We start from the raw sequence: 12,565 nt of genomic DNA, 5'->3' as shown, positions 1-12,565 counted from the left end.
ATCGTCGTCTCGACTCGAGTCTCGACGTTACGCGGTGCGACGGGTCCCTCGTGGTGAGGCTCGACCGCCCCGCGCTCGCCACGTAATCAAAACAATCCCGCCGCCGCTCGCCGTAAACATCGCGTTGTTCCGCGCGACGTCACCCTAACCTATAATTCGTGCCGCCACCCGCCACCCGCCACTCGCCACTGCCGTGTGTCATCACCGTGATCGCGGACGATCTAAATTGGATTTTCGTGTTTCGTTTCGTTTTCAGAAACAAGAAAGGGACCTTGTGTGAAAGGAGTATTGTGTGACGCTCGAAATCGACTCCGTCGCGGCCTCCGGCTGATCTCGACGCGACATAACCAAAGCGACCGAAAGTCCGAAAGAGGAACTTCAGAAGAGAGGACTGAAGATGAGAGTCATAGTCAGTTTTGTCAAGAAAATTAATAAATTAAGAGTCTTTTGCGCCAAATAATACAAGGGCAGAGTCGAAGACCTTTCTACTCCATAGCTTTCTACTCCAGAAATAACCTAACTAAAAAAAAAGGAACTTTAAATCAGTACAACTAAATATTAGTACAACTGTCGCAAAGATTGGAAGAATAACAACACGAAGATGGTAAGAAAGAAAACAATCTGATATAAAGGTGTTCGAGCTAACACTCTACGAGTTGGAAGCACTTTTTACAAAAAGAAAGTAATACCATGGACGTTCACGAGAACATGGAGCTAGAAACGCTGTTGCGGATCCGCATTTTGGCAAAGAAACGTACGTATATTTTGTCTTCTAATAAAAGCACCGTTTCTTCTAAAAATACAATAAGTAAAAAACGCTTATTTGGCTCTGAAACATGTTGTTACAGCGGATTCTGAGGAGAGTTCTCAACGGAGTTGTCAAGAGAATTCTGAGGAGGTTGAAAAAAAAGAGGATGAATACTTTCGGAAGATGTATCAGCAGTGGAAGGGCGCGAAGGCGAAGGACGATTCCACTTACAAAGTCATACCAAAGTTTTACTTCAAGGTACTACTTGGGTCTTGCACGCTTGAACAATGCTAGAGCGTTGAAATATGTTTTCTGTTCTACATTGTAACGTTGTGTTACAGCTGCCGAAAGAAGACGAGATTCTACCGCAGAAATTACGGGAGGAGACGCGCGCTTTGTTCCTCCAGAGGCGTTCTCGACAATTGCTCGACAATAATGAACTGAAGGCGCTCTGGGTCTTATTGGACAAGCATCACAGTCCACCTTTGTCGGGGGACGACCAATTAATTAATTACGAAGACTTTAAGAAAGTGGGCAAACTGGCAGGAGCAAAGTGCAGCCCGTACTTTACCGCGGTCGTTTTCGCCAAGCTCCAGCAAGGAGATCCACACGGTAGAATTAGCATCATGGCGCTTTTTAATTACGTCATGCGAAAAGTTTGGTTGCACCAAACGAGAATCGGGCTTTCCTTGTACGATATTACGGGACAGGGCTACCTCAGAGAGTCGGTGAGTCTCTATCATCTAAAATTTCTGTTTTATTATTGCATTTACGCTGTATTATATTTTTGAGATCGAGTCTGCTCTTTTTTCTTTACAAAATTGCCATAAAAAGGAAAGGCCAACTTTTTACAGTTAGAAGCAAACATATATGGCAAATATTGATAAGTAATAAGATCACAAGACATTCTGTGTCACTTTAAATCATCTTCGGCGTTCAAAATAAATTGAACAGAAAAATATCAATCACACATAAGATCACAAAGAGAATACTGATAAAAATGTTCAGAGGTTTAGAGCTTTAGCTCTAAACTTTTTTTTCAGAAATTAGCGTTTACTTTCTAATTATTTGAATGTAACAGATTTCAGGTCTTAATCGCACATTTAACGGTATGCTCTTTTAATTATTTATTTGCAGGACTTGGAGAATTATATCTTAGAACTAATTCCAACGCTGCCACAGCTCGAAGGCCTGGAAAAGTCGTTCCATTCGTTTTACGTGTGCACAGCAGTCAGGAAATTTCTATTCTTCTTAGACCCACTGCGAACTGGACGAGTTCGTATTCAGGACATTTTAGCGTGCAGCTTTCTGGATGATCTTTTAGAATTGAGAGACGAGGATTTGCCCAAAGATTTGCAAGAGGCGAATTGGTTCTCCGCGCCTTCGGCGCTTAAAGTGTACGGGCAATATCTCAATTTAGACAGGGATCACAACGGGATGTTGAACAAAGAGGAACTCGCTGGATATGGCACCGGTACTTTAACCGGCGTCTTTCTCGAGAGAGTGTTTCAAGAATGCCTGACCTACGAGGGCGAGATGGACTACAAGACGTATCTGGATTTTGTTTTGGCATTGGAGAATCGACACGAGCCGCAGAGTCTTCATTATTTCTTTCGCATTCTCGACATTAACAATCGCGGTTACTTGGATACCTTTTGCCTCAACTATTTCTTCAGGGTGTGTATTTATTATATCCTTGTTACAATGTAATTTTTTTTAACAGTTTCTGAATAATGAGGTATCTCTTTGCAGGCTATACAAGAGCAGATGACGATGCACGGGCAAGAACCTGTTAGTTTCGAAGATGTCAAAGACGAGATATTCGATATGGTGAAGCCAGCAGATCCGTGCAAAATTACGCTGCAGGATTTACTGTCTTGGTAAGAAGATTCCTTATATGTGATACATTACGGTACAAAGATGCAATGTATCGTGACTAAACTGAAACGTTCTGATTGCAACAGCGGACAAGGCGACACGATGGTCAGTATCTTGATCGAATTCCACGGCTTTTGGGCGTACGAAAATCGCGAAGCCATGGCGGCTGATAACGGGGACGAGTCGTCCCATGTATGACGAAGCACTTCTCATCCCAGAATACGAGATAAACGTCCCACCGGGATAGATAGCGCGCGACTGGATATCAACGCCTGATGTGTTTGACGCGACGTTGCGATGATTTTGTAGTAATAAGACTTTTTTATTAATTTATCACGTGCCAGAACTGGCAATCGCCATTACATTGTATAACTTTTTTACAATTAATAGATTCTACATCGTTTTAAATATTTCTTGATTAATTTTGCCGCTACAAAATGCCTAGACTGATTCATCCGTGGTTCACGTTGACGTCCTAATTTACTCTCATTTGACAACGCGCGCTTTTTGCTCCACGATTCAAACGGTTCACAATTCGTACGATTGTAATAAAATTTGAATTTACAAATTCATAATTCGTACCGTACGAGAGATCCTCCCGGGTCATGTTCCAAAACTTACTCTAGTTAAATAAAATGCTATAGTGTACGTGACGTAAACTATAGATTTTAGTTACCCAGAGTGAGTTTTGGAACATGACCCCGGTGGACCAATCACGTAGCGCAATTTCAAAACGTGAGGTCAAAGGTCAAACAATGGGATTACACGTCAGTAACGTACTATTAAATGTGATTGAAGTGTGTCTTGTTTAAGAGGGCCCAAATTTGTAAGAATCGGAGAATAAAAGAAAAATTAACGTTTCTTTTTTCTAAAGAAAAGTTTGGAGTTTTAAATTTTTTTATTAGCGTTTTCTTCACGAAACATATCTCTCGTTCCTCTTCTCACTTTTGAAAAGGATTTGAGACACAAAACGACTTTTTACTAACAAGACTTTTTTCAACATTTGCTCTGTATTTTTGCATTTGCCTGCGAAAAATTCGCTTTTTTTTTTACAATGATTTCATATCGAAGAGCACATTGTTTACTACAAAAAGTAAGTTTTTAATATCATTTAATAGCATTGAAATATAAATTTCTCTGTTAGAAGCAATATGTACGGATTTCTGTTTTAAATTCTCCCTTCGGAATTCAAAAGTCGAAAAGAAGTAAATTGTCCCGTTTTAATTGCTTTGTTAACAGTGGAGGGGCGAGGGGGGGGGGAGAAAAATTGTGGCTACATCACTGCGACGCAGCCTCTGTCGCGTCTTTCGCGTCCCTTCTCGCATCATTGTGGCGTACCGTCCTATACGGCACGAAGCTCGACATTCGTAATCCGATCCCGACTTCGCGTGGAACGCGCAAGGTTTGTTATCATCCCCGGCTTTGTGACATCGAGCCTGTATTTCCCTTCTCGCATATCTCGATCGCGTGAGATGATCCCCCTTCCTTTCCTTTCCTCGTCCTTCCTCACCGAGTTCGCGAACCTTCGCCTCGTCCGAAAGTCACGCAGACGAAGCGTAAACAATCGGCACGTTGGACAGACAGTGCGAATTATCTCGCGTTGGCAGTTGGAATCAGAGGGGAAAGGAAAGGAAAGAAGAAAAAAAAACGCGGAGCATGGGTGCGACATGCCATGCTCGTGAAATGAAAGGTCCCCCTGTGCGTTTCGCGCGCATTTTTCGACGCGACGTTTCATGCACGCGTCGCGAGATATCAGCCGCGAGGGATCGCGAGGTGGGGGGGAGAATCGGCGAGAACTGTCATTCCGCCCGCTCCTCCCCCCCAACCCCTCCGCGCCCTCTTGCTTCCTCTTCTTCTCTCGACGCCTGCCGCCCTACCCCCGTGCCCCGTGCGCTCTCACCCCACTCCCCACTCCCCACAGTCCCCACTTCCGGACTTCCCGTCAGTATGGCGCCCGCGTTCAAATTTAACGGTCGGAAATAAGGATACTCCCGTTGCGTTGCAGCTTACAGAACGGCGAGGATCGTTTCGCGCATTCGTTCGGTGTCCTTGCCAAAGGGTGGTGTCTCCCTTAGCGTCCCCGCAGTGCGACTACGTGTGGTACGTGTGGGAATATGAGCGAGAGTTGGAAATCGTCGGGCACGCCGTTCGCAGACCAGCCAGAAATAATGGAGCCCTTCATCCAGGTAAGGGACCCCCCAGCCTTTTTGTTTTTGTTCACCTCGTGGAGATAGACGCGGCTCAAGATACGGCGTAATACCCTGGGCACGTACCGTGACGCAGTTATAATTCACGGACTGCATTCACGATTTGTACCTACGTCGATCTGAATCCCCTTTGTCGCTTACTATTTGCTTCCGAAGTGAACATTTTTGCGTAAGTTACTTTTAAAAGAGATGACATGAAATTGATCACTGAGTCTACTGTTAATATTAGATCTATAGTACCTTGTTGAGTGCTGTTTACGCAACGCCATTGTGTGATAGAATCGAATGTCGTAATAATAAAGATTGACACACGAGCATTTTTGTTATAAATTATTATAAATTGTTAATTTTTGATTTGTTACGCTCTGACATATATTTCTATTCGCAAACAGCGTATGTTGGAACGTGCTAAAGCAAGGAGAGAGAAGTTGGACGAGCAGTTGTTGAACGCAGGACACAATGTTAAGAAAAGCCCTTTGAAAAATGCGAATGCCTTGCTTGAACAAGCTACAGGTAATCCTCCCAGATAAACTTGTCTTATGAAATTTTAACAGTTACAGTTAAAAACGTTTAAAATAAATTTATAAGATAAAATCTGTAGCTATTAGCTTCTTTGTTTATTAACCCTAATCTGCCCTAATTCCTCCAACCAGGCACTTTCGGGAGCTTTCCAGCAAGCGACACAGGTCGACACAAACATCGTTCTATCTTTCTTTTTTGGCAATGAGTAACAAAGACAAAACGATACTTGTGTCGACTGCTGGAAAGCTCCCTTCGTGTCTCATGCGTTTCTAACGTCGTTTTGTTCCGGTCGTTTGTTCCGGAAAACCAATGGCCGTAGGATAATCCCCCCTACCCCTAAAAAAAGTTGTTGTAGTAGGGAACATTAGATAGAAATTTCAGAGCCCTAGCTCATTTACTCTCGAAACGGCAAATAGTTAAAATCTCTTTGATTAAATGGCGGAAAAAACGTTAGAGGGATTAGGATTAAAAGAAACATTTTATTCAGCAGCGGCAAGTAAGAATTTAGCCAAATCGCCGGTTAAACCAGTTGTGGTCAGCGCACTCCCTGCTAAGTCTCCTCGTAAGTCTCCTGTATCTAAGAGTGTCACGTCTGAGAACAATAAACAGGACAATAAGGAAAATGGGAAATTGGAAACTTGTAATGTGCGATCCAAGTTGCAGAGACTTGGAAAATTATATTCTGGTAAGCGGTATTCAAAAATAACATTTTATTGAATATTGAGCAAGAACCCTATCTCTCTTGGATGAGTGATAGACTGAGCTTTTTAAATATCACTCTGAATCTCTCCATTCGGTTACTCCCACACAAGCTGCTTCAAAACTTGTTTCTAACACTGATACATCAGTATGTTTGTACTAACACACACAGAACGTATACATATAGTATGCTTGAATATACATATCACATATCCATTTCATGGTTACAATTTTTTTTGAACAATTATGTAACTTGTATTAGAGGGCTTCTATTATTGTATATTCAAAAAATTTTATATAAGACTAAATATAATATTAAAAAGTCTTAATATTATATTTAGTTAATATTGTACACGTTTTTTTTTAAAGAATGTATTAAAGTTTGCATAAAATAAATCAATTATTTTTAATATTAAAAAGTCTTAATATTATATTTAGTTAATATTGTATACGTTTTTTTTTAAAGAATGTATTCAAGTTGGCATAAAATAAATCAATTATTTTTAATATTTGTATCCTTAGGTGCCAGGAAGAAATAATATGTAACTTTTTTTTATAGATGATAGTAATCTTGGGTTGAGTTCACCCATACACAGGACCGAAGAAAAATTCACCGCGGAAGAAAGTAATGTAGATTACAAACCAGTTAAGAGGGGCGCTAGACTTGACAGATTAGCGGCTTTAGCTTCGACGATTAACAATTGGGAGGATGATTTATCTCATCCAACATTAACTAATTCAAAGGTATTTTGTAACACTTAATTTAAAATTTAAAAGTTTTATTTTAACAAAATGATATGTTAAATCTGCGTATCCGATTATAATTGTTTTATAGAGCAAGGCAGAAAACAGTAAAGCAGAGAAAATACAAGCAAAATTTAATGAGCAAGTAAAAAATATATCGGAGCCGCAACCAAGTACGAGTGAAAGTAAGAAATGGGTTACTGCCAACAATGGGAGAAAGAGCAAAGATCCAAGTCCAATTAAACAATTAAAATGGGATAAAACCACATTAGAAAATTTGGTAAGATGTTCTAATTTTATCCTTAAAAAATGAAAGACTAAAAGACTAAAGCTTCGTAAAACTTTTCATGTCGTGTTATATAAAATCATAAAGATGTGCTTCAGATATGACGTGTGTTAGATTTTTATATCGCTATCTTTTTATTTTGCTGCACTTTGTATGTATCTAGAAGAAAGGAAGTAGTGATTGAATAATATTTGGATAGAATATTTGGATAGCAAAAAATATTTACAGGAGGCTCAAGGCTTTAGTCGTACGAAAAGCAATTCTCGTCTTGTGTATGACTATAAGCATTGTTCCCAGGAATCAAACGCAGTTACAAGTCGTTTATCACCTAACAAGTTTACAAGCTCTGCTCACCAGCAGATGGAAAGGAAACGAATTACGCCTGAAAAGTTTGACGGTTCACCAAGGAGCAAGAAAACGGAAGGTGATGCGACCGCAAGTCCGGCTAACTCTTCTAGAAGCAACGACAGTAAAATTTCTAATACTCCTGAAAATGTTAAAAGCGCGAATACTACTAGCAGTTCTCGATTACCGTCGAGAACTTTATTTAGCGGTTCGCCAAAGACTGTGGTCCAACCATCAGGTTCGGTGTTGAGTAAAGCATCGATGTTTGAAGCTAAAAGCACTGAGTCAAAGGCGAAAGATCCTGCTCAAATGTCGCTCGCCGAAAGGATGGCGCTTTTCGAGCGAAATAAAGGAGAAGCATTAATACCCAAAGCGCCGCTTACGATGTCGATACCGCCTAAAAAGTTACGGGAAAAGGACAAGCAATCTAATACAGGTACATATAATTTTTTTTAATTGTGAGAATATTTGTTCTCTGTACGATTTATCTAACAATAATATAATAATATTTCATCATATTTAGATTCATCTCCGATGAACAATCGAAACGCCGATGTCCCGGGCAGAACAGTTCTCGAACAACGTGCGATGTTCGAGCAAGGCAACAGTAGAAACAAAGTGGAAGAAATGGAAAATCGCATTTTACAAGCTACTCACACTGAGAGACAGCGTGAATTAGGCATGTTACGCTCGCGGTTTAATGCCAATAAGGAGGTTGCTCGTGCCGCCGCTGAATCTTGCGTCCGAACGAGCGAGAGCAGCGAAGGAGGTGGCAAATCCTCGTCACCGAAGAATTCGCCTGTTTGCCCAGTGAAACCGACTCCTGCTCCTGTAAGATCAAGTTACTTTATGCGTAGGAGAATAGCGTAACATATTTATCGTGACATAATAAATTATTTATTTTATTTATTGAATGTAGGATCATATCGCCCAACCTCCGCCGCCGCCGCCATTACCACATCCGGAAATCATATCGTATCACAGTAAATCATCTCCGGTGAAAAGACAGGGTACGTAAAAAAGAGCATTTCTTTACTACATTTCTTCTGTTATACAAGTATTAACTTGTTACTAATGGTGAGTTTGTCTTCTATTTTTTTTTTAGTTGCTGGAAGCCCACCCAAGGTCCAACATTTAAATGCGACATCTGATATTAAACGTATCCGCGTGTGTCCTCCGAAACCAGGGTCTCTTTATCCAAATTTATCCGAGATTGAAGCTACAGAAAGCGAGAGCGTTACAGACAGCGAGAGCGATACAGAATACACTGTTGACAGTACCGAACCTGTGACGGCTACGCTCGACGAGAAAACTGAAACCGAGACGGCCTCTGAAGCCGATTATTATATTCGAGTAAAATAAATAATTAAAACTAAAAATATACATATAAACACACACATATATCCAAAGAAATAATTTTGTCTTCAATTTTTTGCAGCATGATGAAACTGACCAGGAAACTGAAAGTGATCAAGAAAGCGTACAAAATTCATCCTTTGGGCGTACGAGTTTTGGACGCAGTATCTTGCAAGCACTCGATGAACGTTCGATGTTCAACAAAAAGGTATACGATGTACAAAGATTAATGTCAATGTGATATTGCAGATTATTAGATGTACGTCAGATATATTTAATTTTTTTTTTTTTAATATTACATTTACAGAGATGCATAGAACCGGATCCAGATAGCACCACATCAGACATTTCAGTACTCGATGAAATGGATCAGTATTTGGACGAGTGTCTTGATGAAGAATTGGGTGAAGTGAGAGAGGAAGGTCCAACACCGCCTAAAGTAAATAAAGGTGGCGAACGTCTGTCGATGGGAGGCAATACATCCAAGTACAGTCAATCATACGTTTTTTTTTTTTTTTTTAATTGAAAATATTTTTCTTGCTCCTTAACTTATTTTCTACAAACTATTTTTAATTTCACAGATATCGTTCGCCTTTAAAAGAATCAAGTAAACTAGAGGATGGTGGCAAGCGCGTCATACCATTAGTACGCACTGTTAGTGCATACAGACGACAACAATCTCAAGTAAGTTGTTTTAATATCTTAATTGATGCGGAAAAATACTATAACATTATTATAATTTCAGTTGGCTAAAACTAATCCAGTTGCAAGATATGAAACAGAATCGAATTCAGTTTCCAATGCAGAGAAACGCGTAGACGAAGCTATATTGGTAGAAAATAAAGTGAAGAAGTTATTGGACGAAGTTGGAACACAACAAAAGAAGATAGAAGAAGCTAGCAAAGCATTGAATTTATGTCTTTCTACTGTCGAATTCAATGGTTCTAGTGAGCACGTCGGAGGCGAATGGGCTCTGCTCGTTGCTAGTAAATTTTTATTTTTGTATTAATCTTATATGCATACACAAAACTTAAGTATTGTTACTAAACAGTTCTTTTTCTACTTCTTTTCTAGCTCATAAACGCCAAGCTGCATTGAATGAAGTGCAAAGGCTGAAACGCGAAGGCACACTGATACCTGTTAAGGCAGGTTCGCCGGAGGCAGAGGGGAGTGGGTCATTAACTATTTCTGCTATTACGTTACCGCTCAAACAAGAGTATTTTCGAAACATGGACATGAGTAAGTGTAATGTCAAATGTTTTACGTTACTTTTCCACACGAGGGTGTATCAAAATAATCTTGCAAATTGTTGCAGATACGTATCTTCATTGCGTCTGCTTGATGTATTACTTAGGAGAAGTGGTCGCTACCCAAGCAGCGACTGCTGAACCAGGCGACTCGTGTATTCCTTTTACTTCAATGTTGAAACTTGATAATTTGCACAGTGATTTCAAAATTCTTGTTGAAGTATACACTTTTCAGACGCACCCAAAATATTTGCCACATGAAAAGAAGTATCATATCAATCATAACGTGAAAGTAAGTTTAGAAGCAAGGTTCTTTCTAGGTTTTTTAAAACCTAAAACAAAATAAAATATACTACAATAACAGTCATATTTAATATTGTTATTTATTTGCAGGCGGTCAATAAGACGCCAAAGAAAAAGAATCAGTTTGTAATGCCAGATATACAGAGCCCAGCAGGTCCAAACGTAATCAGATCACCTGCTTTCGAATTATCTGGGACTGCGACTCTTACCCTCCGTGACATAAATTACGAGCAATTTACTTTGTTCGGAGTGCGTATTAATTCTCTAGTATGGCGGAGATTTATAATTTTAACGTGCTTATAATTCACATGCACAATGTGCATCTTCTGTTCAGGTCTCGTCACATTCTCCTGTGGAAGGACACCTGCGAATGCGTATATTGCGTAAGCTCTCGGTGTCGGTGGAATATCGCGGATTTTTAACTCTCTACGAAGATATTACGAACTTGGGTGCTTGGCGTCGAAGATGGTGCTGGCTTAAAGACGCTAAACTTTACTGTTGGGTACATCCTGAGGACGAGCACAAGAAAAACCCAATAGGATGTCTCGACTTGGAGGGTAACTTTACCTTTGAACTTCCAACTATCATAATTTCTACATATTATTTCAACACCGATTATTATTAATTTAATTTCTGTGGTATCGCGATTGCAGATGCAGTTACAAAGCATGTACGATTTATAAACGGAGAAAAATACGCTCGTCCGTACACATTTTTAATCCAGATATCGAGACCCGCGCAACCTGGAGACACTAGTAATATTATTACGAAGACAGATGGAAAACAAACTATAACCGAGTACGTATCATTGTCTTTTACTTCTGTCGTTAATATGGAATGTGTTAGAATTACAATACAATTTGTCTTAATTTTCTGTTTGCAGCCACTTTTTATTAGCTGACTCAAAAGAAGAAGGATTACAATGGATGTCGAAATTAAATAAAACTCTAAACTTAATAAGAGCTTGGGGATCGTCCAGAAGTTCTATTTACAAAGCTTAAAAATCAATTTTAAATTCATTAATTTCAAGCAACGTATTCATGTACGTTTAGATCGATTTGTGATAGGAGATATGCGTATGCATCGACACATGATGCATCGCTCATCGAAATATAGGATAAAATACTTCGCTTAAAATACTTTGCAAAAAAAAAAGAAGAAAAATCTATTTCGCTTTACTAAGACATATGCTACTTGCATCTAATCGATATATAAATGATGCAAATGTAAAAAAAAAATATAAAATGTACTGATATATACATATACGTATAAACAACGCAAGTATTTATACATAAGGAAGTAGCGAATGTACTACGTTTGGCCGCGTGAAAATTTTCATCAGCGACACGTTTCATATTATTTGTGTTGCAAATAATCAATTAATTGTTTTAATATAGACATTCGAGTGAATTAATTTGGTTTTTAATCGTGGACGCAATCTATAAAATATTTCATTAAACTTCAATAGCCATTTTGTTGGAAATCAAAATTTGCAAGTTTTCATGAAGTTCTACCCGCTCAATACCTTTACTGAAATATTTAATATATATGGGTATATGTATTAAATATTCGGTACATCCTCATACTTTCTGAAACTGCGCAGTCTATTTACAGTTGACAAGAAAAAGATTTAATAGCTATTGTTTCATCGAGGGACTTTTGGCTTTATTGCAATCTTATTTCGGTATTGTTCAATCATACAGTTGCACAATACTCCAGTTTTCACATCATGTTTAATTATGATAAATTGTTTAAATACTTGATCACCAATACGTTTACCAAATAGTTGCCATAAATTTCAAAGCTAGACATTATTTCGATATAGTACATATTGAAGAGATTGTACATAGGCTAATCGTAGGAAATTAGTATTTACTAATGTAATTAAGAGATTTTTATACGTAAAATTACGAGCTTACACATTAATATTAGCAATAATATTAATATTAATAATTATATACAATCTGATTTATAATAATTATTATTATATTAAAGTTGCTGCGCTAACTGATATTTTCTTAACGTAAGTATAAATGACTAATATTCCATCTTTTTATAATGAATTAAATATCCTTTTTTGTATCGTGAAAACCAATTCTTGTTCTCATCCCAAAACCTATTGTAAACGATCTATAATTCGTACGTCGGATTTTAGGATTCTTATAATTTTATATATCGCGTATTTTGATGTGTGTGTATGTGTATTTTAATATTTTGTACACATTTGGAT

General features: G+C 38.7%; 2 protein-coding genes across 3 annotated transcripts; both read left to right on the top strand.

The window, feature by feature from the left end:
• Positions 1-286: 286 nt before the first annotated feature.
• On the top strand, positions 287-3,034 carry LOC143893918 (serine/threonine-protein phosphatase 2A regulatory subunit B'' subunit gamma-like). The gene is made up of 6 exons (XM_077399781.1): positions 287-754; positions 849-1,006; positions 1,090-1,476; positions 1,886-2,425; positions 2,501-2,628; positions 2,713-3,034. The coding sequence occupies exons 1-6, from the start codon at positions 691-693 to the stop codon at positions 2,822-2,824; spliced, it is 1,389 nt and encodes a 462-aa protein (XP_077255907.1). The 5' UTR covers positions 287-690; the 3' UTR covers positions 2,825-3,034.
• An 860-nt stretch (positions 3,035-3,894) lies between these two features.
• On the top strand, positions 3,895-12,091 carry LOC143893913 (anillin-like). 2 transcript variants are annotated; one of them, XM_077399773.1, is made up of 20 exons: positions 3,895-4,028; positions 4,632-4,812; positions 5,226-5,346; positions 5,843-6,040; positions 6,614-6,798; positions 6,890-7,078; positions 7,382-7,865; positions 7,953-8,260; positions 8,349-8,439; positions 8,535-8,782; positions 8,868-8,993; positions 9,093-9,271; positions 9,367-9,469; positions 9,531-9,771; positions 9,860-10,024; positions 10,101-10,324; positions 10,426-10,584; positions 10,670-10,892; positions 10,989-11,133; positions 11,219-12,091. In XM_077399773.1, exons 2-20 carry the CDS (start codon positions 4,741-4,743, stop codon positions 11,334-11,336), a joined length of 3,579 nt encoding a protein of 1,192 aa, XP_077255899.1. In that variant the 5' UTR covers positions 3,895-4,028; positions 4,632-4,740; the 3' UTR covers positions 11,337-12,091. The 2 variants fall into 2 exon arrangements, with proteins under 2 accessions (XP_077255899.1, XP_077255898.1); XM_077399772.1 differs by having other exon boundaries at positions 7,313-7,865.
• The last annotated feature ends 474 nt before the right edge of the window (positions 12,092-12,565 follow it).

Source organism: Temnothorax americanus, unplaced genomic scaffold, assembly GCF_048541705.1.
Source record: "Temnothorax americanus isolate GAGA-0224 unplaced genomic scaffold, ASM4854170v1 Scaffold13, whole genome shotgun sequence".
Classification (NCBI taxonomy): Eukaryota; Metazoa; Arthropoda; class Insecta; order Hymenoptera; family Formicidae; genus Temnothorax; species Temnothorax americanus.
Note: the sequence above shows the minus strand (reverse complement) of the source record. Positions and strands in the feature narration are given on the sequence as shown.

Excerpts from the sequence above, each read along its gene's own strand:
- LOC143893918 (XM_077399781.1), top strand. The coding sequence starts at position 691 with ATGGACGTTCACGAGAACATGGAGCTAGAAACGCTGTTGCGGATCCGC. Across the intron at positions 755-848 it reads CCGCATTTTGGCAAAGAAAC|CGGATTCTGAGGAGAGTTCT; the intron begins GTACGTATATTT and ends ATGTTGTTACAG. Across the intron at positions 2,426-2,500 it reads GCCTCAACTATTTCTTCAGG|GCTATACAAGAGCAGATGAC; the intron begins GTGTGTATTTAT and ends ATCTCTTTGCAG.
- LOC143893913 (XM_077399772.1), top strand. The coding sequence starts at position 4,741 with ATGAGCGAGAGTTGGAAATCGTCGGGCACGCCGTTCGCAGACCAGCCA. Across the intron at positions 10,025-10,100 it reads TTTTCGAAACATGGACATGA|ATACGTATCTTCATTGCGTC; the intron begins GTAAGTGTAATG and ends AAATTGTTGCAG. Across the intron at positions 10,585-10,669 it reads AGCAATTTACTTTGTTCGGA|GTCTCGTCACATTCTCCTGT; the intron begins GTGCGTATTAAT and ends TCTTCTGTTCAG.